General features: G+C 53.8%; 2 protein-coding genes across 4 annotated transcripts; one reads left to right on the forward strand and one right to left on the reverse strand.

The window, feature by feature from the left end:
* Positions 1 to 1005: 1005 nt before the first annotated feature.
* PTMS (parathymosin) lies at positions 1006 to 19295 on the reverse strand. The gene is made up of 8 exons (XM_081590528.1): positions 19280 to 19295; positions 18666 to 18767; positions 18361 to 18576; positions 5356 to 5810; positions 2169 to 2240; positions 1916 to 1994; positions 1729 to 1790; positions 1006 to 1553 (listed from the first exon to the last, which is right to left on the reverse strand). The coding sequence occupies exons 1-8, from the start codon at positions 19293 to 19295 to the stop codon at positions 1503 to 1505; spliced, it is 1053 nt and encodes a 350-aa protein (XP_081446654.1). The 3' UTR covers positions 1006 to 1502.
* MLF2 (myeloid leukemia factor 2) lies at positions 18534 to 23436 on the forward strand. 3 transcript variants are annotated; one of them, XM_081588116.1, is made up of 10 exons: positions 18534 to 18714; positions 19304 to 19381; positions 19640 to 19766; positions 19858 to 19860; positions 20021 to 20056; positions 20635 to 20688; positions 21012 to 21140; positions 21290 to 21449; positions 22174 to 22395; positions 22926 to 23436. In XM_081588116.1, the coding sequence occupies exons 2-9, from the start codon at positions 19332 to 19334 to the stop codon at positions 22359 to 22361; spliced, it is 747 nt and encodes a 248-aa protein (XP_081444242.1). In that variant the 5' UTR covers positions 18534 to 18714; positions 19304 to 19331; the 3' UTR covers positions 22362 to 22395; positions 22926 to 23436. The 3 variants fall into 3 exon arrangements, with proteins under 3 accessions (XP_081444242.1, XP_081444241.1, XP_081444240.1); XM_081588115.1 differs by lacking the exon at positions 19858 to 19860 and having other exon boundaries at positions 19152 to 19381; XM_081588114.1 differs by lacking the exon at positions 19858 to 19860.
* The last annotated feature ends 2175 nt before the right edge of the window (positions 23437 to 25611 follow it).

Consider the following 25611-nt stretch of genomic DNA (forward strand, 5'->3'; position numbering starts at 1 on the left):
TGTACAGTAACTCATGAAATCTAATCTTATCCCCCATTGTACAGATGCTCAAACGGAGGCAGGATCAGAGATTAAACAATTTGCCAAGGTCAGGGAGTGTGAAGACAGAAATTGTGTGTGTGTAGTCCTGATGCCAGGTGAGTTATACATATCTTCTCATCTTTATTTTTTGGTTATTTTTTGGCCATGCAGCATGCGGGATCTTAGTTCCCCGACTAGGGATCAAACCCTCACCCCCAACAGTGGAAGCCTGTAGTCTTAACCAGTGGACCGCCAATGAAGTCCCCAGTCTTCTCATCTTTTGGGGTGAATGGTGTCAATGAATCACACACTCCTGTGATTAGACCTCTGTGTAATCAGCAGGCTCTCCCAATCCAGAGCTTCTGAACTAAGAGGGTGATACAGAAAACGTGCAGGAATCCTGCAGCTCAAACTCAGGAAAAAGTGAGGCAGAACTAGGAAAGGAAGCCTGAGAAGGCCAGAGGGTAACTCATGCTCCCTACCCCGCCCAGGCTAAGGAGCCAGAACTCAAGCAGGCCTGGGCCACAAGAGGCCCTGGAGTTCTCCCGGCTTGACCAGGAGGTAGCTCACTTGCTCGGTGCCAGCCAACTCTATGTCCAAGGAGGCTAAGATTTAGGCCTCCTGCCCTCTCCCACTTCAGGGGCGGGACTTCCTGTTTCTGAGGCTACTTCTGTGCCTGGCTCAGCACCGTTGGGCTTGGTAGCTTTCCACTGGGCTCAGCAGTGTCTAGCCTGGTGTGGGCTCGCAGCACAGCTGATGTGTGTGGCTGGGAGGAGCATCACCAGGAACTCAAAACCAGGACGCCAGTCGGCTCTCAGAGCCACAGCGCCCCCTGTCCACCCCGGAGTGCAGCAGTTATCTTCTTAAGGGGGTGGAGGGTGGGGTGATAGGAAGGTACTGCTGCTTTTTCATAGAGGGGAAGGGTCCAGACAGAATGTGCCCTGGGCCACCCTCCTTGCTCTGTCCGGGAAAGCAGGAGACAGGTTAAAAACAGAAGCGCGACCGTTTCTTTATTAAATTATACAAAAAAGGGGGAGGGGGGGCAGCTGTGGGGCTCGGCCCCAACCCTGGCCCCACCCCGTCCTGGCGCTGAGAGAAAGGGATCTGAGGGAGGAGACCCAGGGATCAGGCAGGGTAGGGATGGGCAGGGCAGGATGACGTGAGGCTGGGATGCAGAGGTTAGGAAGGAGAGGCTATTGAAGAAGGGAGGGGCTGGCTGTGGGAAGGGCGGGAAGAGAGGAGGGAGAGGGAGGGAGTGACTGGGGACCAGCTGGGGAGCTCAGATGGAGCAGGTAAGGGGGTGGAAGATGGCAGTGAGGATGGAGGTGCGGCATGAGAAGGTTGGGGGGAGAGAGGGCGGCAACTCCGGCACGGGGCCCAGAGCAGGGAGCCAGGTGAAGAGTGGTTGCACGCGGCGCTCCCCACCCCCACCTCCGGGCCCCGAGGGGCCTCCCACCACCCCCAGCCCACTGGCAGGGGGCTCATGCCGACGCCCCATTTTCTGTCTTCTGCCGCTTGGGATCCGCTTCATCCTGTGGAGAGGGAAAGAGCTGGGGTAGCTGTCCACCGGGAGAGGGACCGCCCCTTGTCCTGCTCCAGCCCACCCCGCCCTGCACCCCGGAACCACCGGCAGCTCGGTCCAAATCCAAGGGCTCCCGGCCCTGCTGCATCCCTGACAGCCCCTCAAGCCCGCAACCCAGCCCAAACCTCCTCTTCAGCAGCTCTCTTCAGCGCGGGCCCTTCGTCCTCATCTTCTTCTTCTTCCTCATCTGAGGAGCCAGAAATGGGTCATTGGGGGAAGGGCTGGAAGCTCCAGCAGAGACCCCCTGTGGCGGCCCTCAGCCCTGCTTTTAGTTCTTCAAACCCATCCTGACGGTTCCCCGCCCCTCCCCACCTTCCTCGTCCCCTTCATCCTCCTCCTCGCCGTCCTCGGCAGTTTCTTCTTCCTCCTCCTCGGCACCGTTCTCCTCCTCCTGCGGGGACCGGGAGAGGGAGGTGTCAGGCTAGCCCAGTGCCTCCACCCGCCGTACCCGCCAATGGCAAGGGGCCTGGGCGGGGCCGGGGCGAGTTGATGGGCGGGGTCACGGAAAGGCGGGCCCCGGGGGAACGTGGCTGGGGGCCCAGTGGGGCAGGTGACCCCTGCGCACCTCCACCACTTCTTTCTTGCGCTCTTTCCGGCCTGCCTTCTCCTCCACCTTTTCTTTCTTCTCCTTCAGGTCCTACAAGAGAGAGAAAGAGGTCACCTTCCTCTGGCCACACATGATCTGCTGCCCTTAATTCCCTCCAGCTGCTTCTCCCTCTGCAGTGAGCTTGTCTGTTAAGTTGCTCGGTCCATTCGGACTCTTTGCAACCCCGTGGACTGTTGCCCGTCAGGCTCCTCAGTCCATGGGATTCTCCAGGCAAGAATACTGGAGTTGGGTTGCCATTCCCTTCTCCCAGGGAGCTTCCCGACCCAGGGATTGAACCCAGGTCTCCCACATTGCAGGCAGATTATTTACCGTCGAGCCACCAGGGAAGCCCCAGTAAGCTTAGAGGGGTGGAAAATGGAGACGGTGGCAAGGGTGGCTCAGAGACGCAGCAGAGGTCCCAGGGTCGCCGCTGCCGCAAAGGGGCTGAGACCAGGCCGCTTCCCCAAGGGAGGAGGAAGAGTGAAGCCAGGGGAGAGGCAGTCAAGGTAATCGCTCACCACCCCCACCAAGCTCTGCCCAGCCTCACCGGCTGAAGAGTTCAGCTCAGCAAAGCAAATCCCCCTCCATCTGCTCGCAGCCCTGACGCCCCACCCCCTCCTGAGGTCCCTCCTTCGCCTGCCCCCTCCCACTGCAGGCCCGGCTCTGCCTTTTGTCTACCTCTGGGGCCTTTTCCGGAGGACTCTCCTGGGCATCCCTTCCTGCTTCCCCCTCAGCTTCGAAAGCCTTTGTTTCTCTCCCGTCTGTGTGCCCCCCTCATCTTCAGGCTCCTACCTGGCCCAACACTACAGGAATAGGGAGAGCCCCCGGGGGACAACTCCCGGTGCCCCCTCTCACCTCTGCCCACTCTTGGCCCAGGGAGCTTCCTCCTCCCGACCACCTGGAGTGTGTGCATGGGCACAGTGTGTGGTGTGGTATGTGCACTGGTGTGTAGAAGGGCAGGAGTGACCATTTCTGGGGGATGCAGGAGGAGTAGAGTAAGGGAAACGTGGAAGGGGAAGTCTATGGGACATGGTACAGGAAGAGACACAAGGTCTGTGTGGGTGGGATGGGAAAGCGGGTGAGAATAAGGTACCTGCCTGGAGTCCCCTCCCTCCACACACTGGTCCCTCTCTCCTCCTCAAGACCCCAGCAGGCACACCTTTGATGTCTTCATGTGATGTGGCTGAGAGAGGTGCTCACAAGGGTCCCCACTCTCTGGGGACACCACACCGGTTCTTCCCATTGAGATTCCAGTCCTCTCTCCACCCCACCCCTTTGCAGGAACTGTGGTGCTCTGGATGATCAGATGGGATCTGGTACTGGTGTGCAACTCTATATCTGATTCCATGGGGATGGAAGTTTTCTGGGTGAGTGGATCACCCTGGGAGGGTGTGTCCTTTCTGGAGCAGGGTTGGGGGTAGGACAGAGGTTTGGTGTGGGGGTGGTTGGCCAGGCGGGACACTCAATTCCCTTCTCCCTTTATGGGGCACACAAAACACTAGCTCCTCTCACTCCAACTACGTTTCTCCATGCCACTTTGCTGTCCTCATTTCTCTGCCAGATGGTCACTATAGCATTTTTCCTACCTGGTGGGCTTCCCCCTACAGCCTTGGCCTGGGGAGCCTTGGCTTCTCTCTGGGGGCCCCAGCACCAGGTCTGCGTGGCCCTGGCCCAAGTTTCTCATGGGGCTAATGCAGTGGGGGAGAGTGAGTGCCAGGGAGGGAGGGAGTCTACCAGAGGCCAAAGTCCAAGGGGTCGGGCCCTCTCCTACCCTGTCTGGTCCTGTCCTGTCCTGTCCTTCTGGTCACTGTCCTTTTATGATCCCTTTTCCAGGGGGGTATGTGACCTAGGTCTTGTGCTAAGTAGCTCTCTGGCCTCATTTACTCAGCACGGGCACATACACTGACACAGGCTGACACTGATTCACACGGACGGCACAGAGGGGCGCCCACGCGATCCGGAGACACATGGCCCGGTGTTTGGACATTCTGGCACACACTCTCGAGACAGCACAAGGGCACAGTGAAGCCACTCGGCACTCACAAAGCAGCAACAGGGCCCCGGAACAGCTACGTCTCCGCATGCACACATGTAACTGACACGGGCAGTCCCACACACTCGCTGGATTTCAGACACACAAAGACACCTACTCAGTGAAGTCACATGCCACCGGAGGGCCGCTTGGCACACCTTGTCAGCTCTCACACGGAGCCCCTCTCTCCCACTGCCTCCAATCCCACTGGTTCCTCCTTTCACTTCCCCGGCCTCCGGGAGACCTCTGTGACCTCCTCAGCAGCCACCCCCGCCCAAGGTCGGGCTCCCAGCCCCCAAACCCTGGCCGAATTAATTTCCCCAAGCGACACTCAGCGGGTTCCCTAGGGAAATTAGAGGAAGGCTGGAAGAGAGGCAAGGGCGAAGGGATGGGGCCGGGGAAGGGAGCTGATGAGAGCAGGGGCGGCGCGATGCCATGCCATGCAGTGCTAAGCAGCCCCAGGTTTTTCGAAGGCTATGGCCGGTCCCCTTCTGGTATTTAGGAATTCAAGATTGTTTAAGTGTGGGGGGAGATGCTGGAGGACGGTTATGGGGACTAGGAGAGCTGAAGGCCAGTGGAGGAAGGAATGGATACAGATGGAAGGAGAAAATAGAGGCAGTAGCTGTCTGAGCAGAGGAGCGAGAGACGGTCGGGCCTCGAGGGGAGGGGCCTCGAGGAGCAGCCTCCCGGGAGAGCCCTGTTTACACCAGAGGCTCTCAAACCGCTTAGCAGAGGAACGTGAGGTCAGACTGGAAGGGGAGACGGGGGACGGGGAACCGGAGAGGGACGCGGGGGAGGGGACAGGGTAGAAGAGACGCGCAGAGCTCCGACGGGCACGGGCCGGGGTGGAAGCGCGCGAGCCGGGGCCGGAGAGGGGTGGGGACCGCGCGGGGCCGGAGCGGCCGGGCCGGGAGCCGGGCGCGCGGCGCTCGGGAAGCTAGAGGGCGCTGGCGCGAGCCGCGCGGAGCGGGGCAGGCAGCGCCAGGCTGGGGCGCGGGGGGAGGGCGGAGTGGGGTCCGCGGGAACCCCGCGCCCGGGCAGCAGTGTGAGGCCGTCGGGGGCGACCAGGGGCGCACGACCGCGCGGACCCCGGGGGGCGCGCGGGTGCCGGGCCGCAGCCGACCCCGCCCGTACCTTGGCGCTCAACTCGGCCGCTGCCTCCACGCTCTTCTCCGACATGGTGCCGGGGCCGGGGCCGGGGCCGGGGCTGGAGCTGGCGGGGAGTCGGGGTCCCGGGGCCTGGACGGAAGGGCCCTGGACGGCAGAGGCTGGCCGCGGCCGGAACCTGGCGCGGTGGCGGCGGCGGCGGCGACAGCGGCAGCGGCGGCCGCTCGGCAAGCTGGGGCTCAGGAAGAGGCGGCAGAGGCGCGCGGGGTGGGGCGGGGGTGGGTCTGGAGCGGAGACCCGCAGGGCTGCGGCCGTCCGGAGGGCGGGCGGAAGGGCGGTGCGGGCGGTGGCCGGCGCGCTCCGGCCGCGGTCGCTCGGTCCTCGGCTCGCCGCCCCCGCACCCGCAGAGCTGCCGCCGACCAGCCGCGGCCGCCCCCGGGCAGGGAACCCGCTTATAAAGCGGCGCTGCCCGACGGGAGGGGCTTCCCAGGGGTGGGGCAGGCGGGAGCTGGGAGGAGAGGAGAGGGGAGGGGGATGAAAGCGGAGGTTGGAGAGGTGGGGATAGGAGGATGAGAGCGAGGGGAGGGAGCGCGCGTGAGGCGGGAGGGAGCACTAGAGCAGGAGGGGGAAATGGAGAGACTGTGGTCTCGGAGAATGGAGTGGGGCGCGGAGGTGGGAAGGGGTGGGGTTCCTGCGGGGAGGGATCTCCCCGAATCCCGACCCACTGCTTGCGAACGTCGAGTCTGGCTTTTGGGGGCGGACTGGAGGGATGGCCTGGATCCTGCCGACACCCCCCCAAAAAAAAAATCCCTGAGATTTTGCTAAGGGATGGGGTGGGGGGAAAGCAGATGGAAAGGCCGGGCAGGTATTTGAGAAACCAAAAGCTGAAAGAGGAGGAAGAGGGCGGGAGCTACTTCCACTTCTCGCTGGATTTCCCCTCTCCTCCGGCATCTTCGTTCTCTGGGTGGCCTTGAGTGGGGGTGGGAGAGCAGAAAAGGCAGCCCACCCTCCGTCCTGCCCGAGTCTGACATTTGTGACCCCGGCTGGGTTCCTCCATTCCTGCTCTTGTCTAGGATCTGAGGGAACTCAGAGGCCTTCCAATCTCCTCTCTCCTTTTTCATCTTCGACCTTTCTTATTTGCCCATTCCACCTCACTTTTCTCTGCCTGGTCCTTCCATCTCTCCTCATCCCTTCTCATCCATTTGTGTCTCACATCTCTCATCTTCTGCCGCCTCTTCTCCACTCCTCAGTTGCCCTCTTCTACCTCCCATCTCTGTTTGCCTTCCCTCTCTCTCCAGACAACACTGTTCTTGTCTTATCTGAGTCTGTCACCGGCCCTGCATCTTTAGCTCATCTTCCTCAACTCATCTTCACGTCCTTATTTCCCACATTTTCCCTCTCTTGGTGGCTCTTCTGCTTCCCCAGCCTTTTTGGATTATATTAATATCTGCCTCTTCTGCAGGGGTTTCCAGCCCACAGCTGTTCCACGCACCCTCAGCTCCTTGCCCTCAGTCTCAGTCTCTTTGGGTCATTTTGAGAAGCTTGGAGTTTCAGGAGGGGACAGCAGCTGGGATGTGTAGCAAAGGTCGTGGGGAAGATGGATGGAATGGAAGGCTAGGGTTTGGACCAAGATGTCTTTGGTGTATGTGCACTCCTGCATTTGTCCCTCAGTCATCATTTTCATTTTCTTAATAAAAAAAGACATAACCGACTCATCGGCACCATTTAGTCTTTGAGTCCATAAATACCCCCTCTTTTGGTCCTTTGGTGTCCACACTTCCCAATTTCTCCTTCTGACTCTTCTATCAGTTTCTCAGTCTCTGACTCCTCAAAAATCTTGGAGCCCCACCCAGGTTTTTTACGAACTCTGTCCATCTTGCTCAGATCTTTCCATCTCTCGCTCTCTGTTTCTCTGACACACTCGCTGGTGTCTTTAGCGATCTCTGACCCTCTCCATCTCTGTTCTCTCTGGCTTCATTTACCTCCCTCTCCCCCCTCCTTCCCCCCCAACCCCGCACCAGTCTCCCTGTCTGGCTCCCTCCCCGTCAGTCTCTTTCCTCTCCCTCCCACCCTCCTTTCCTCTTCCCCCCTTCTCCACCTCGCAGCCCCGCCTGCTGTCTCGGACACCCTGCTGGGCTCTTACCCTGTTGCCCTGGTAACCGCCCCCCACTCCGGTCACCTCCACTCCCCTCCCCCCCTCCAATCACCGCCACCAACAACCTCCATCCACCTTCCTCCTATTTTTCCTGAGAGCCAATAGAAACCCTGTTGCCAGGTGGAATGCTCATTTGAATCAGCCAATCCAGGAGCCTCACTGCTTGTCCTGCCTTATATGGGGATTTGAGGAGGGCCACTCCCCCCACTCCAGCCCCACAGGGGGCCAGCCCCTCCACTGTCCTTTCTCCCTGCCCCGGAGAGAGCCTGGGACCCTCCCTCTCACCCTTCTATAAGGGTCTGGCCTCCCATTTCTCTAACTGGGACCACCGGGGTTAGTGTGGGCTGTGGGTTGGACTGTGGGCTGGGCCTGAGGACCGAGGGGTGGGATCGAGGTGTGATTAGGGAAGGGGAGGCGGAGGGAGCCGGGAATTTTGCCCAGGGAGGGGTGTCTGGGAGCGGAGGCAGCTGCAGTGGAAAATTCCAGGGATATGGGGAGGCAGAGAATGGGAATCCTGCCCCAAGGCCCAAGGGAGAGCCTTGAGAATCTAAGAGTTTGGACACTAGGGTCCGCAGGGACCAAAGGAAAAAGATCTAGAAAGCAGAAGGCCTGGATCTAAGTCCCTTTCTGCTTGGGAGAAGCACCCCTTAGCCCTCGCTGCCTGGTTGGACAGCAGATCAGTCTCCCGAAGCCTTGGTTCACGAGAGGAAAGCTAGATGGGACACTTAGGATGAATTTGGAATGAGTGGGGTGCTGAAAGCGCACCTCCTATTCCTTGGGGTGGGTCTCTGGGCCTGTGGGGCCACAAGAGTTAAATGATGCCAGCCTGTCTGTTTGCTCCTTTCCAGAGCACCATTTTTGAAGGCCTTGTGGAGCCTTCCCTGTTCCTAGAGTTCTTTTACTCCATGGCTCAACAGAGAATTTTCCACTAGTTGAATGGGGGGAAGTTCTGCTTCTTACACATTTTCTGGAGGTGGGAAAAGGGAGGCCAGGTGAGAAAAGAGGAGGCCCGAGTCCCCTGGAAACTCTGCCTTCCGACATCCTAGCAGTTCCCTCACCACGGTGTGGAAGATGTTCAACTCCAACTATTTCCATCTCATTCTTAAGTGAATTCTTCCCCCTCTCTAGCTTCCTGGTTTTTTTTTTTCCTAGCTTGCCTATTTATCTGTTAGTTTAAGTGCTAAGGAAGGCCTAGTTAGCTATCATTCAAGGGTGGGAGGACAGAAACCTGAAAGCTGGACCCCTCCACTCCTCACTATGCTCTTCATCTCACTCCACTCCCAATGACCTCATTTGCTATTCCTCATTTTTCCTTTGTTTAAAAAAAAAAAATTTTTTTTTCAAAACTCAAGATGGGAGAGTCAGAGTCAAGAGGAGACAGACTACTAGTGATTTCAACCAGCCTAACTTTGGTCAAGTTTGCTTTGAATATGTTACCCGCAGAAGTGTTCCTAAAAAAATCATCTTTCTTTTTTCTTCCTTTCTTTTCTGTGCTGTGCTAGATCTTTGTTGCGCTTCTCCGGGCTCAGTAGTTGCAGGATGTCAGATCTTAGTTCCCCCACTAGGGATCGAACCTGCATTGCAAGGCAGATTCTTGACTGCTGGACCTCCAGGGAAGTCCCAAGAAATATCTTCATGACAACATGAAGCCAGGTTTGTCAGGAACATGCCCCGTCAGTTTGTCTCCCTCATCATATTCTACTCGCATCCGTGTGAACTACAACAGTGCTGAGTTTTCTAGATGCTTTTGGCATCTAGAGCAAGCTTGAACTCTTGAACTTCAGCAAACTTTTATTGAGCTCCCTCTTGGTGATGGGGCTTCCCTGGTGGCTCAGTTGGTAAAGAATCTGCCTGAAATGTGGGAGACCTGGGTTTGATCCCTGGGTTGGGAAGATCCCCTGGAGAAGGAAATGGCTACCCACTCCAGTATTCTGGTCTGGAGAATTCCTTGGACTGTATAGTCCATGGGGTCGCAAAGAGTCGGACACGACTGAGTGACTTTCACTTTTGCACTTGCTTGCTTCCTCTTGGTGATGAGCCCTTGTGCTGTGTGGTGGAGACACAAAGCTGAATGGAAAAGATATGGTCCCTCCCTGCCCTCCAGGAAGAGATGGGAGAGGTCATTCAAAGTACAAACCTGAAAAAGGACAGGTATCCAGCACTGTCTTGCACCGGACAGCACCCTATCCCGTGTCCAGGGGTGCTCCTTTTCTGGGGTACCTCCCTGATCTCTCTGGATTCTAGACCCATTGTTCCCAACTCCAAACTGCCTTCCTCACTCCCCAACCCTTACTGATGTCTCCTTCTCCTGAGAAGGGTGTCTGGCACAAGGCTAGGCACCAAGGAGCAAAAGTTCAGTACATCCTTGACCTCCCAACCCTGACACCACATCTTCGATTCTGCCTCAGAGTGCTCTCAGCTTTCCTTCCTTGAGCAGCTGTGGAAGCACAGGGCATGCATCAGGGTATGGGCTGGCCTCTCTCTGACTTGGGATCTTCTCAGCAACTACTGGTGTCCTGGTGGTCAGTCTGTCTTTTACGATATCAGCATCACAATCAAAATTTCTATGGCTTTCCTACTCCCTCATGAACTTTCTGTCTAGCAAAAATTGTTGGTTTTGGACTTCCCTGGTGGTCCAGTGGTTAAGAATCTGCCTGCCAATGCAGCATACGTGGATTCGATCCCTGGTCGGGAAGATTCCGCATGCCTGGGGGCAGCTAAGCCCATGTGCCACAAATACTGACCCCATGCACCTAAGAGCCTATGCTCTGCAACAAGAGAAGCCTGAGCACTGCAACTAAAGAGTAGCCCCTGCTCACTGCAACTGGAGAAAGCCCTTGTGCAGCAACAGAGACCCAGCACAGCCAAAAATGAATAAAGTTTTAAAAAAACTTTAAAAAAATCATCAGTTTTATCATCATAGCTCTCCTCTAGATTCTTTGGCTTTTCTTATTCTCTGTGCCGTCCTTCATGACCTCCTTCACTTTTACACTTAGAGTTCGCTGTTGGCCCATTCTCTGCTGCCCTCCTTTCAGTTTCTCCCCTTTATGTGTGCTTTTCCTTCTTTTTTTCTTTCAGTTTTACTGAGATATAATTGACATCCAGCACTGTTTGTTTACAGCGTACAGCATAATGATTTGACTTTACATGTATCGTGAAATGATACCCACAATAATTTTAGTGAACATGCATGCATGTGTGCTAAGTTGATTCAGTTGTGTTCAACTCTTTTGTACCCCATGGACTGTGGCCCGCCAGATTCCTCTGTCCATGGGATTCTCCAGGCAGGAATACTGGGGTGATTGCCATGCCCTCCTCCAGGGGATCTTCCCAACCCAGGGATTGAACTCGTGTCTCATATGTCTCCTGCTTTGGCAAGCAGGTTCTTTACCACCTGGGAAGGGCCAAGTTTAGTGAATAGTGAATATCCATCATCAAATCCAGATACAAAATTAACGAATTAAAAAACTTTTTTTCATTGTGATAAGAACTCTTACATGTATAACATGCAACACTGCTAATTATATTTATCACATTGTATGTTACATCCTCATATTTACCTTATAACTGGAAGCTTATACCTTTGACTACCTTCTTCCAATTTTCCCCTCTTCTTTTCCAAAAGCCTTCACAGGCCTTCAAAAAAGTCCAGAAGAAAGTAGTATTTATAAATGCTTTCTGACTCTGTCCAGTAAAATTTTCTATGGTGATGGGACTGTTCTATATCTATAGTTTCCAATACAGTGGCCACAAGCCATGTGTGGTTATTGAAGACTTGAAATGTGGCTGGTGCAACTGAAGAACTGCATTTTTTTACTTTAATTTTAATTAAATGTATTATTTATTTAAAATAAGTCTGCCTCATTCTTTTTTCTTTTTTTCTTTTTTCCAGCTGTGCTAATTGACTTGTGGGATTTTAGTTCTCTGACTAGGGGTTGAACCCAGGCCACACCAGGGACGTTGCTGAGTCTTAACCACTGGACTGCCAGGGAATTCCCAATTTTAATTAAATTTAAATATTACCTGTGCCTAGTGACTACCATATGGTGCAGCACCACTTCAGACCTCGGTCCTAAACCTCCTTTTTCTGCCTCTTTCCATCTCTGTCCCAGTGTTCAGTAGATAGAAAAGTCAAGAGCAACTCTGGCTGCTGTGTTGGAGGGTCTTGTGGGCCATTCTTGTCGTGAACTTTACCACAGATGCATGTTTGCTCAGAATTTCCACATTTTCACAGATGAAATAGACTGTGTGGCTGACCCAGAGGAGAGGAAAGTGAAATTGAAAAGGCTAGGGGATGGAGAAGGAAATGACAACCCACTTCAATATTCTTGCCTGGGAAATGCCATGGACAGAGGAGCCTGGGGGGCTGCAGCCCATAGGGTCTCAGGAGTCAGACACGACTGAGTGACCGAACTACCACCACCGCTGGGAGTGGAGGTCTAGCACCACAGTTCCATCTGCTGTGGTTCCCACTTTGAAGATGTTTCCAACAGCTCCTTGTTTTGTGCACTTCCATCCTCTAAAACTAAGTGGAGTTAATATTAAAGGTGTAAACATTGTAAGTATTCAATAAACCACTTTTTTTTTTTTTTTTTACAAAATCCCCATCTTTTAATTGTTGATACCTCGAGTTTTGAAACAAAACTGTTATATTTGTTTCCATTATATTTAAAATATTCAGAGGTAAACTAAATTATCATGAAAAAAAAATAGAAAAGGCTAGGGGACATGGACCAGGAGTGACAGCTAGAGGCTTATTTTGCCCAGCAGGTAAAAGGCCGAGAGAGGACTTCACAACCAGGAGGAGGCGATTGCCGGGTCAACTGATCCCTTCCAGGTGGCTTGGGTCTCAGGGGAATTAACATACTTTTTCTCAAAGAGCCTAAGTTACTGAGAAATTAGGAGATGATCTGGTCATGCACACATGCTGAATCGCTTCATTTGTGCCGACTCTGTGCGACCCTATGGACCGTAGCCCACCAGGCTCCTCTGTCTACAGGATTTTCCAGGCAAGAATACTGGAGGAGGCTGCCATGCCCTCTTCCAGGGGATCTTCCCAACCCAGGTATTGAAACCATGTCTCAGGTCTCCTGCATTGGCAGGCAGGTTCTCTAGCACTAGTGTGAACCTGGGAAACCCCAATGCTTGGGTCTCGGGGGTCCTGTTCTCAGTCTCCCTAAGCGACTCCATCATGCACCTCCAATGGTTTAAGTCCCACTGCCAACACAGACCTCCAACCCTGATGACTCTCAAGGACTTCCTTGGCAGTCCAGTGGTTAAGACTCCCCCTTCCAATCCAGGGGGTGCAGGTTTGATCCCTGGTCATTCCTGTTCAAGGAACTAAGATCCCACATGCTGCAGGGTACAGCCAAAAATTGAAATAAATAAATTTAAAAACCGTTGAAAACAACAACAAGAAAAACCCCAATGACTCTCAAACTCATACCTCCAGTGCCTGCTTCGCTACTGAGCACAAATCATGACTCCAATTCTCTTCTGTCTTCTCTCCCTGGATCATCCACAGTGCCTCAACTCCACACCTTCCAACTGCAGTTCCTCTGGTTTTCTATTTCAGTTAAAGGTCCTGTCCTCCACCCATTCATTCATGCCAAGGGGTCATCTGAGACATGGCCTCTTCTTTCCCTCCCTAGATCCCTCACATTTAACTTTCTAAAGATTCCTTGAGCTCCTTCTCTTCTCTCCAAGCCCAGTCTTGCCCCTACTGTAGGGGTCAACATCATTCACTTGACTTTAAGGTTAATTCATTTGGGTTTTCAATCATGATTTAAGAATTTAAACCCATGGTAAACCTGTGGCTGAGTCATGTCAATGTATGGCAAAAACCACTACAATATTGTAAAGTAATTAGCCTCCAATTAAATAAATTAAAAAAAAAATTTTTTGGATCTTCACACCTACCTCGGTATATGGCATATTGTAGCTCAGAAATGTTTGCTGAAATGTATAAACTGCCTTTCTACCCAAAATGCAAATAGACTATTGTCATCTCCCTCCATAAAAACCTCCTGATAGCTTCTCCATGCCAATGATAAAGTTCAGAAGTAAACACAGCTCTTCAAGGTCTGGTCCCTTTTAACCTCTGTAGCCTTGGCTCTCACCAAGTTTCCCTCAAAAGTTTTGCTTTGGCATTTTTTTTTTAATCTCTTCATAGCTCCTCCCCAATGGAGCCTACCTCTATGCCTTTGCTTTTTTCTTTTTTTAATTTATTTTATTTTTTGGCCATACTGCACAGCATGTGGGGTCTTAGTTCCCCAACCAGGGATAGAACCCACGCCCCCTGCATTTAAGCGTGAAGTCTTAACCACTGGATGGCCAGAGGAGTCCCAGTGCCTTTGCTTTGATCTTACCTTCAACCTAAAATGATCTCCTGGGGACTTCCTGGCAGGCCAGTGGTTAAGACCCCATGCTTCCAATGCAGTGGGTGTAGTTTTGATCCGTGGTCTTGGAACTAAGGTCCCACGTGAACACGGGGCGGCCCCCCCCCAAAAAATTAGAATGCTCTCCTGGCTGCTCCGCCCCAGTTCCCAAGCCACCCTCTCCCTTTTCTGAACCACCTTTCCCCTTTGAATATACATCTTTATCTTTCTATGGCGGCTTTCATCCTGGATTATCATTGATTCCATGTTGGCCACCTCACTGGGCTGTGAACCCTGCTGAGCAGAGACCATGTCTTATTTGTCTTTCATCCCCAGCACCTTGCACTGTGCCTGGCACATAGTAGGAGCTTCATAAATGTTTATTGACAGGAACTACCACACAGGCTTCCCTTGTGGCTCAGCCGGCAAAGAATCCGCCTGCAATGTGGGAGACCTGGGTTTAATCCCTGGGTTGGGAAGATCCCCTGGAGAAGAGAAAGGCTACCAACTCCAGTACAGTCCATGGGGTCGCAAAGAGTCAGACACACTGAGTGGCTTTCACTTTCACTTTTCACCACACAGGTAGCACAAACTTCAATCCTTAAAGCCCATGTTAATCATGAGATAGATGGCCTCCTTAGGGATGGCTCCTTGAAATGATCAAGGGACAACAGGAAGTTCTTAAGACTTAAAACTCCAGTGCTCATGCCAACCATTAATATTAGCATATCTACCCAAGGTGATCCAACATCTCATATCTGATAGTCGAACTAGCCTTGGGATTCCTATATTCCTGTCGCCCTCCTCCTGCTTCAGGTGGCTCAATTCTAAAGAGAAGACTATGGGACTTCCCTAGTGGTCCAGTGGTTAAGACTCTGCGTTTCCAAAGCAAGGAGCATAGGTTTGATCCCTCATCGGGAACTAAGATGCCACATGCCGTGGCCGTAAAATAAAATACATAGATTAAAAAAATCATAATAAAGAGAAGACTGTCCACTCAGTTACCCTGTGTAGCCACGTGGTCAGGATCACAATTTTAGCCAGACGTAATTTCCATGTGTTCTCAGGCCTGTCCTGATACAGAATGGTCATTTATTTCTCATTCAGATTGCCCAGATCAAAAAAATAAAAAATCTGGAGTCATTTAAAAATTTTGTTTATTTGTTTTTGGCCGTGCCTCAGGGCTTGTAGGGAATCTTAGTTCTCCAACCAGGAATTGAACCTGGGACCACAGCAGCAAAAGCACGGAATTCTAACCCCCGGAAAGTAAAAAATGAAAGTGTTAGTCGTTCAGTTGTGTCCGACTTTTTGTGACCCCATGGACTGTATCCCTCCAGGCTCCTCTGTCCATGGGATTCTTCAGGCAAGAATACTGGAGTGGGTTTCCATCCCCTCCTCCAAGGAATCTTGCCAACCCAGGGCTCGAACCCATGTCTCTTATGTTGCCAGCATTGGGAGGCGGGTTCTTTACCACTATCACCAACTGGGAAGCCTCACACAGTAGGTATTCAATAAATATTTGTTGAGTGGACATGGATATAAAACAAACTGAAAAGCTGGACTTAAAAAAATGTTCCTAAGCCATTTTTCAATCTCATTCTGATCTGGTGTCCACTATACAACTCACTCTCTCTTCCTGGGGCAACTCAGTGCTCAATGTCAGCGTTTATCTCCCTCCCCCAATACACATACACACATACACTCAGTCACACCCATTCATGTTAGCTCAAGTTGGAATCCAGTGTCCCATAAGTCCATCATTACCCCATCCTCACTCTGCTCCAGAAACCAACTGCCCTGGGATTGTTCCAGATGCCAGACCTCACATCTGACAAGGGCATTTTTCTGACCCAGATCTCCCCTCTGAGTTTCCCTAGTGGCTCAGATGGTAAAGATTCCATCTGCAATGCAGGAAACCTGAGTTCGGGTTGGGAAGATCCCCTGGAGAAGGAGATGGCAACCCATTCTAGTATTAGTGCCTGGAGAATCCCATGGACAGAGGAGCCTGGCGGGCTATAGCCCATGGAGTCACAATGAGTCTGACATGACTGAGTGACTAACCCTTTCTTTCCCCTCTCAAGGACTTCCAGACTTTGGCTTCATCACATAAAGCAGTGAGGAGAAACTTTCTCTTTCTCCCAACAATGCTTATTCCCTTCGAGTTCAGCCTCACTCGGGACTGGGCCCACCCTCCCTCCTACATTTTATCATCTACAGGAAACTCTGATGACTGAGGAATTTCTGTTCATCAGAGTTTACGGGACAGACACATACTTAAGAAAGGAGGGAAGTCGGGAAAGAAGGAAGGAAGGAAGAGAAGTCAGTGAGTGGGGGAGGGAAGGGAAGGAATAGAAAGGTGACAGAGAAGGAAAACAGACACCAACTCTGTCTGGACAGAAAGGTTGCTTGTAAAATTACATTCCTTCAATTCCTGGAGTGGATGGCTGCCTATATGGTCCATTGCTGGGCACGCTGAGAATGAACTCTTGCATTTCCTCCTTCATCCCCACCTCTTCAAAGCTCTCTTTTTAACCTGAGAGAAAGCCTAGGTTTAGAGTTTTGTGTCATAGATGGATGCTAAACTGTTATTTGTAATTATTCTTAGGGGAGGTGACTGAGTAAAAATCATGCAAAAGTAAAAATGACTGATATCAGGGTTTTCTGTTTTGTTTTGCTGTTCCTTGTGGCATACTGGGTCCTTAGTTCCCTGACCAGGGATGGAACCCATGGCCACTGCAGTGAAAGCAGAGTCATAACCACTGGATGGCTAGTGAAGTACCTGATATCAGATTCTTAAGTCTTGGAAGGAAGAATAAAAAGAGCTCTAGGCACCTTCCCCAATGGCTCAGTGGAAAAGAATCTGCCTACAATACATGAGACACTGGAGACATAGAATCAGTCCCTGGGTCGGCAAGATCTCCTGGAAGAGGAAATGGCAGCCCACTCCAGTATTCTTGCCTGAAAAATCCCATGGACGGAGGAGCCTGGTGGGCTACAGTCTATGGGGTCGCAAAGAGTCGGACACGACTTAGCGGCTAAACAACAACAGAGAACACCAGGTAATGGAAGAAGACCAAAGGAGAAGGCTAGAAGACTAGCTGCATTTCCTATCCAACTCTGGGTAGGTTGGACATGATGAAATGGGGATGGAGACGCTGGAAGGTGAGGCCCACACTTCACTAAGTTTGGGCTGCAGAACTCTCACCATGACAGCTCTTAACCACTTGTCACACTGCTTTTGTTTGGAGGCAAGAGGAAAGGAGCACTGGCATGGTGGGCTGTTCAGAGATGGAGCATTTGGAAGACAAAAGCTTTTACTAAGTCTATTCCCCAGAAATATCAATGGAAAACACATCTTCTTTTATTCTATCTTTGGCTTTGCCATTCTGCCAGCTTCTAATTTCTTTGTCTCTGTTCCCCTCTGTTGCCACTATTGTTTTTTTGTTTTTTGTTTTCCACTCTCTTTAATAATAATCAAGTCCAAAGAAACCTGAGAAGCCCCACTCTTACCACCTTTTCCTGAGTCACCAGGGACCAACCCCTCTTCCTCTCCAGGGAAGTGCTGGAGATGGGAACAAGTCTCTCTGGCTGTCAGGCCCACAGAGCACAAACCTGGCTAGCGGCCAGTGTCAAGAACCAGGCGAGCTGGCGTCTGGAAGAGTCCGGTCTAAAGTCCAGCCCGGACAGCCCAAATCCCTGGACACCCAGGGGGAGGACCCTTCTCTCCAGTTGGGCTGGATTTTATGCAACACATTTAGTATGTTAAAGTGTCAGCCTTTGGCCTTCGAGGCAGGTCTCCTGGGCCTGTTCGCAACTCTGCCCCTGGGTGAGTTTGGTGAACGGGGAGCTCTTCTCCTTCGACCTACCTACCAACCTGCTTGACTAGAGGCAAGAAAGATCAGTGCGGACTGGGAGCTCCTGAGGATACTCAGAGAAAAGAAAGGGGAGGTTGGTATTCAATGAAAAGATTTCAGAACTCTCTCCCCAGTCTGACTCCTCACAGCAGGGTAACTGGGGGCGGCGGCGGGCGGGGGGGGTCCCCAAAGCCTCGCCAACGCAAGTTCCCCGGGGGCTGCAGTTCCAGCCCGGCCGAAGGGCGCCATCTGGCGGCCGGACCCCTAGCCTGGATCCTCCGTGCCCCAGCCCGAGTTCTCGAAGCCAGAGGAAGACCTGGGCATCACTGTCCCGCTACGTCACTCCGAGGACGCCGCCCCAGCCCGGAACGCGCCTCCTCCCGAGGGGACTGGCCCCAGCGCCTCCCCCGCAGAATTGCCGTCCTTCCTCCCGCTCGGGATGAACGCTTCCCCGGTAGAAATATGCTGAAAGCTCTCCCCAGGGATCCGCCCCACCTCGTCACCCACTGGGAGCCTGCCCTGCCCGGGGGAATCTGCCCCCGTCCTCTTCCCTCCTCTTTCCCTCCCGGCGATGGACTCCGCTGCTCCTTCCCCCACACCCTGACAGGGAGCCTCCTCGGGGCCACAGAACCTAAATCAAGGTTACAAATGAGGCCTCCGCTCCCCGAGTCCCGGAGGACCCCGCGGCCCCCAGCAGTTAGGCCTAGGAGCAGGCCCCGCGTGCGCCCCACGCCCGCCGGTGGGCGGAGCTCCGCAGGCCCGGCCTGGGGTGGGCTGTCCCATCGTGACGTCACTTCCGTCCGGGCCTGGCTGGGGTTCGGGCTCCGTGGGCCGACGGCGCGGGGGGGCACGGAGGTGGCAGCTGTGAGAGGAGGCGGTGCGGGAGGCCGAGGAGCTCACGCCCGGACCAGTCCCGCGTCCCGGGCCGCTAGCCCCGATCCTGCCGCGCACCGACAGGCGAGACCGGCCGGATGGGCCGCTGAGCCCGGACCGGGGACCGGTGAGGCTCGAGCGGAGCGGGCAGCCAGTTCGGGGCGGGAGCGGCCCGCCGGGCTGCAGGGTCCCCGGGAGCCTGGGATGCGGGGAGGGGAGCGGGTCAAGCCTGCCTCTCCTACTCAGCCGGCAGGAAAGCAGGGTTCGGGGTGAGGGGGCGCCGACAGGAGCGGCGGGGATGGTGAGGCCCACCCGGGGGAGGTCTAGCGGCGGCCAGGGTGTGAGGAGGGAGCGGGGTGGTTGGGGTCATTCATGGAGCGGGGGTGAGGGACGGCACTTGAGATTCGCATCCGGAAGGGTGGCGTCGAGGGTTGGGGGAGTGTGCCTTTGGCTATGGCTTTGGGAAGAGGATGGCTCTGAGTGGGGGAGGCAGAAAACAGGCTCGGGAAAATTTTCCACGGTCCTCCTTCGGAGAGAGGGTTTGAAGAGCTCTGCTCTCCCTAGAGGCTGATGTTGAACACCTGGAGAAGGGTCTCCCTGGAGTTTGGGGGCCAGTTATTGTGTTTGTAAGGGACCACGCTCTGAGAGTCCCTGCCCTGAGCGGATGTGCAAAAAGCCTGGCCGCTTCCAACCTTTGAGCCTCCACATCTTCGCAGTGTGGAGCTCCCTGGAGCTGAAATCAGGATGTTCCGCTTCATGAGGGACGTGGAGCCCGAGGACCCCATGTTCCTGATGTGAGTATCCCCTCCCCTTCTTGCTCCAGCGCACATATCGGTCAACTTCAGTCTGAGTATTTGAGACAGACACCTCGGCTCCCGTTGCGGGCTCAGATCACACCTGGGTGGCCACTCTGAGCTCCAGCTTAGACTTGGAGGGGATGTCTGTGCCGCTGGTTCCCTATGGGTCTTTTCTTTGGTGGTGGTGGGGGGGTGGCCTGGGGAGGTGCTGACCGTTGCCCCTTCTGTCATCTGCTCTGTACTCTCCCTGCACAGGGACCCCTTTGCCATTCACCGTCAGCACATGAACCGGATGTTGTCAGGGGGTTTTGGATATAGCCCCTTCCTCAGCATCACAGATGGCAACCTGCCAGGGACCCGGCCTGCCAGCCGCAGGATGCAGGTAATGGTGCCGCCACAAATCTGAGACTCAAGGAAAGGTGGGAGGGTGGTTAATGCAGTGCTTCATTTTTCTTGCATGCTGGCTGACTTAGCAAGTGGCATGCCTTCTAGGAGTGGGGAAAGGGGTGTGGAAGACAGGCTTTGTGATGCTCCTTTGAGAGGAGGATGGAAACAAGCAAGGGAGGCCATGGGCTTGTTTTGGGAAGGTGAGGTCGCATGTGGCCTCTAATTTCTATTCCTGGCATGTTCTCGTAGGCTGGGACTGTCTCCCCTTTTGGAATGCTGGGAATGGTAAGTCTTCATCTCACTGCATCCTTCCATCTCAAACATGCTCTGTAACCCTTAGATATTAGTTCCAAATTTGCCTCTCTGAAATATAGCCTAATGGGTAACCCTAGAGTCTTCATAAGCTCACAGATCTCTGGGCCTGCTGTGTGCTGAGTCCTGTACTTCTAGGAGTCATGCCTATTAGGGAGATATAAGTGCCTGGCAAGGTGTCTTCTTTTGAGGAGGGAGGTGCTGTTGCAGGGCCAACTAGAGATGATGTGTAGGAGATTTTTCTACAGCTTCAGAACCAACCCCTTTATAGGTTAGACTCCAGTAACACGGACTTGCTTCCTAAAAGTAGGAGGAAATAGGTCAGGCAGGCAGGAGAAAAATGGGATCCCAGTAGCCACAGAGCCTGAGGAGGAGGGCAGGGTGGGCGGGAAGAGAAGCGTGGAAAGAGGCACACCTGTCCTGCTCCTGCTCACGAGGAATGAGGAAGAGCCGCTGCCAGATGCAAAGGAAGAGGAGAGAGGGACCATGTAGCCAGGTGGCCTGTGGGAGCCTGAACTTGGCAACCTGACTCAGTTTCCTCTCTGCTCCAGTCGGGCGGCTTCATGGACATGTTTGGGATGATGAACGACATGATCGGCAACATGGTGAGAGTCTTGTCCCCCCGCCCCCTCCCCTGCGAGTCCCTGGAGGTGGGAGTGGGGAAGGCCATGCTCACGGAGGCATGCAAGCTAGATAAGACCAAGGGACCAGAGAGCGCAGGGTCCTGTGTGGGAAGCAGTGGCGGGCATCTCATGAAATGGGCAGTTAAGGCTCTGTCTCTCCAGGTCCGCCTGGCTTATTTTTGGACTCAGAGGGATTTGGTGGGTGATGGTGAATCCTCACATTTGCTCCGGGGCTGCAGGGCAAGATCCCTGCTCCAGAACCCTGCCCCTGCCCACTCAGCCTTGCTGTTCCCTTCCCTCCCCAGGAGCACATGACAGCCGGAGGCAATTGCCAGACCTTCTCTTCCTCCACTGTCATCTCCTACTCCAACACCGGCGACGGGGCCCCCAAGGTCTACCAAGAGACGTCAGAGATGCGCTCAGCCCCAGGCGGGGTGAGCTGGAGGGCTCCTCCTATCTCAGGGAGGCATGGTCGGGTGGCCTGGCTGGCTGTTTTCAAGAGGGGGTCCCGGGTGGTGTTTCCGGGCTGGCCTAGCCAGGTTTGGAAGGATCCACTGAGCGTGCGGCGCTCCACCTCCCCCAGATCCGGGAGACCCGGCGGACTGTGCGCGACTCCGACAGCGGGCTGGAGCAGATGTCCATCGGGCATCACATCCGGGACCGGGCTCACATCCTCCAGCGTTCCCGAAACCACCGCACGGGAGACCAGGAGGAGCGGCAGGACTACATCAACCTGGACGAGAGTAAGCCCCCTTCCGGCTCCAGCCTGCCGGCTTCCTGCCACCAGCCCCTAGCCCCGGTCCCGTGAGCTGAGAAATGGCAGCTTTTTCTCCCTGCTTCGATCCCTGGGTCGGGAAGATCCCCTGGAGAAGGAAATGGCAACCCACTCCAGTATTCTTGCCTAGAAAATCCCATGGACAGGGGAGCTTGGTGGGCTACAGTCCATGGGGTTGCAAAGAGACAGGACTGAGCCCGCTCGCATGCTCCCGACCTTTGTACGTGTTTCTTGGGCAACGTTATGGATGAGCTCCATGTTCTGCACTTACTCGGAGCCTTTTTGTCAGCTTAGGGCTAAGTCAGTGCAGGCAGTGGCCTCACCAGGGAGGGCAAACTCTGTCACCTAAGTCAGATATTGATAGTAATCTACCCTATTCCGTCAGTGTCTTCCTTTCTTGTCTTTATTTCTTTAAAATCAACCAACATTTATTAAATACTTACAGTGTGTATGGGATTATGCGCCTTAACTAAGTATCCATTCCTGATTTCCTGCTCCTGGCTTCAGGGAACAATGATGACTCCAACCTCCCCTCTCCCCTCTGCCCCCCACCTCCCTGCCCCACAGCCTTTCAGCCTTCTCCTTGGGTTTTGGTCTCAGAGCCTGTGGCGCATGCCTGCTTCAGGCGCGGGGTCTGCCTGTGAAGTGGGGTGGTACTCAGGTGCCCCGAGTGGTCTCGGTGTCCTCTTCAGGTGAGGCCGCAGCGTTTGATGACGAGTGGCGGAGGGAGACCTCCCGATTCCGGCAGCAGCGCCCTCTGGAATTTCGGAGGCACGAGGCTTCCGGGGGTGGAGGACGAAGGGCTGAGGGGCCTCCCCGCCTGGCTATACAGGGACCCGAGGACTCCCCCTCCCGACAGTCCCGCCGCTACGACTGGTGAGGGCCCTGGGCCCTCAGCCTCTCTTGTATCTCTTGTAAGTACCACGAGGCGGGCAGGGACGGGAGGAGGTGAGGTGTGTACTATGTTAGCATCACTCAGCCTTGAGGCAGAAGCAGCCCAGGTACCCAGCAACCACCACCTTGGATGGTAGAAGAGGTTGTTTGTTTTCTTTTTTTTTCTATTTATTTAAAAAAAAAAAATTTTTTTTTTGGCTGTTACCAAGTTTTAGTTGTAGCATGTGGGATCTAATTCCCTGACCAGGGATCAAACCCAGGTCCCCTGCATGGGAGCGCAGAGTCTTAGCCACTGGACCACCAGGGAAGTCCCTTAATGTTTGTTTATTTTGGCTGCACCAGGTCTTAGGTTGTGGCCTGTGGGATCTAGTTCCCCAACCAGGGAGGGCACCCGGGCCCGGGCCCCCCTGCATTGGGAACACAGAGTCCTAGCCACTGGACCACCAGGGAAGCCCCCAAGTAGAAGTTTTAATTGTTGCAGAAAGACAGAACTCCTGGTTTCTGTATCTTTTCTTCCTTTTAATTTGTGTGTTTCTGTTTCCCACTCCAGGTACAGGCTGAGAGGCTGAGACGTCATCCCCTGAGATAACTTTTCCTCTTCAACTCCCACTCCCAATTTAATATTAAATTAACAGGCAAGCTGGCCCCAGCCCCTCCCTGGGGGTCTCAGGGAGAACCTTTCACTGCCCCTTTTCCTTTCCTTGAACCTCTTTACCACAATGACTTGATTTTTCACTTTGCTACTCCATCTCTGAATCTCCTTCCCTTCCCTGTTCTACTCCTGCCATGCATTGAAGGGGCTTTGAGGGTGAGCTCTGGGTTTAGGGGCCCCAGCGACCCTTGCTCTCTGCCTACCTCCTCCTCAGATCCCCTACTGTAGGGGCCACAGTCCTCGTCCAGGGCTGTGTGTGGAGGGAGAGGACCTGTCCCCAGCCCTTTCTCCCTTCCCACCTGCTTCACATCACAAAGGTCTTCCCCACACCCTCTCTGCCTTTATTTTTTGATTTGTGCAACTTGTAACTAGGTGTTTATGAAATAAAGGAGAATGGGAAAAAGACCAAGTAGGCTTCTGGCTTTACTTTTTTTTTCTTTTAACGTATTTTATTGAAGTATAGTTGATTTATGGTGTTGTGTCTGGCTTTGTTGATCTCTTCCATGTTCAGTTTCAGCCCTCCTGTCTCCTAGTCACCTTGTGTTTAGTCGCTGAGTCATGTCCGACTCTGCGACCCCATGAACTGTTTTCCAGGCAAGAATACTGGAGTGGGTTGCCATTTCCTTCTCTAGTCGCCTTACCTTCCCTCTGTCTCCGTGTGTGGCCTTCTTAACTCGTTCAAGCCCAGCACTGCAGTGGTCCCACAGTGGGGCTGTCAATGCTTCATGAGAAGCCACAGTGCATGTGGCCAGGCTAGGTTGGAGGTGAGACTGACGGTGACTGTCCTGCAGGCTTCCTCGCTCTCGAGTTGGGGGCAGGGCGCACCTGTAGGTGTCCGACAAGTTTTCTGCCCCCTGTCGCTTGGGCATTTCTTGCCTGGACTGTGGGCAGGAACACTTGGGGTACAGAGCAGGAAGGACCCCACTCCAGTCTTCAAATGGGAGGAACTTGCAGCAGCATTCTTCAAACCCTCCAGCCCCAGTTACTGAGAATTTGAGCCCAAGGAAGAAAACTAGCCTGGAACCTGAGCAGCTCTGGACCAGCTTGAGAAGCTCTAATTTCTCAAGACATTCGCTCCTGCTTGACCTGGCTCAGCAAATGGGTCACCCTGTCCCTTCCGGGAACTCACCAGTGATGGAGAGTGACTGTGAGAGTCTGAGGGTGGTTTCTGCTTTATAAACATCTGCTGCCTTTGTCAGTTGATAAATCAAAGGCAGAAACAGCACCGGGTCCTCTCTGGGAAGGAGATTTTCCTGTGTCCTTGACAGGAAACAGATTCAAGTGGATTCATCCAGACACTCAATGGGCAGACGAAAGTGAGCTCGTCAGCAACCAGGCACTGATGTCCTGTCCAGATTGGGTACTAAGTCTTAGTCACCCAGCCACTGAATATTCACTTTCATGGTCAAAGGAACCAACCAGGAATGGATCCAGAAATCCCAGAAGTCAAACAGGAGAGAATTCATCTCCACCTGGGATGCTGAATTGTTGGAGCTCAAAGCATCCCCAGTCCTCAATTTCCAGTGTAACCTGTGCCCTGTCCACAGGTTGCCCCTAGTTTCTTCCTCTGGGGAGTGGAGGAATTGTCATCAATCTCCTGAGGAGGCAGCAGGTGAAAGAGCATGGGAGTGTAGAAGGAGCCCCCAGGCTCCTCAGCTCATCTCTGCCACCAGCCCAGCCATGTGGCCTTGGGCAAGACCTCCCTTGCCTGGACCGCAGCTGTGGGTGTCCCTTCTCACTCCAACGTCTCAGGCTGCAGCTCAAGCCCAACCTCTCAACCTGGATTCCAGCTCCAGTGCCCACGCTCCTGGGCACAGTTCTAAGTGGGGGCTGGAGCAGGCCAAGGGTTGCCCTGGTTTCAATCCAGGTGAGTCATCCAGGGTTTCACAAGCATTGCTGTTTGGGTCCTGGCTTCAGACACATGAATAAATCAATTTTCACCCCTGCTCCCAGCTCCTGGGTGATGACCACCCTGCAAATCCAGCTCATATTTGCAAGGCCTGTGATGGTATTCTTCAGCTAAGATACATGGTGGGAAACTAGGCACTAGCAAAATTGAGTGAAATGCCCTAAAACCAGCCCCCTGGCACTTTCCTGACCTGTGTGCCACGGTGGGTGAGGGTCAGGGAGCAGGAAAGCCCTCAGGAGGAATGCTGATGTTTCATTTCCGGGTCAGCTCTTTGAAATGGCTCAGTTGCCATGACCCAGCCTCGACCTGCCAGGTGTCCAGAGGACGTGGCCAGACTCACTTGGACGATTTCCCCCACCTGAGAAAATGACAGGGTGGAAGAGTCTGAGACTTGGTGGGAGACTACGAATTAGAGAGAGGGGTGAAATTAAGAGTACAGACCGGCAGGAGCAAGCCTGGGGGAAGAGTCTTCACCTCTCAGCGTAGGTGTCCTGCTTTGTAAAATGGGCCTATTTCCAGGCCCTGTAGGCAGTGGGGACATGGATTCATAGCTCAGAATTAGGAGAGTGGGGAGCGTGAGGACAGAGGATGCATTTGACTCAGCGTGTGAGATAGACGCCTGATTTCGCCCCTGTGACCCTGCCCCTGTCCTGCACCTTTGGTCCACCATCTGGT

This window comes from Giraffa tippelskirchi, chromosome 4, assembly GCF_054371585.1.
Source record: "Giraffa tippelskirchi isolate mGirTip1 chromosome 4, T2T-mGirTip1v1.2.pri, whole genome shotgun sequence".
NCBI classification, from domain to species: Eukaryota; Metazoa; Chordata; class Mammalia; order Artiodactyla; family Giraffidae; genus Giraffa; species Giraffa tippelskirchi.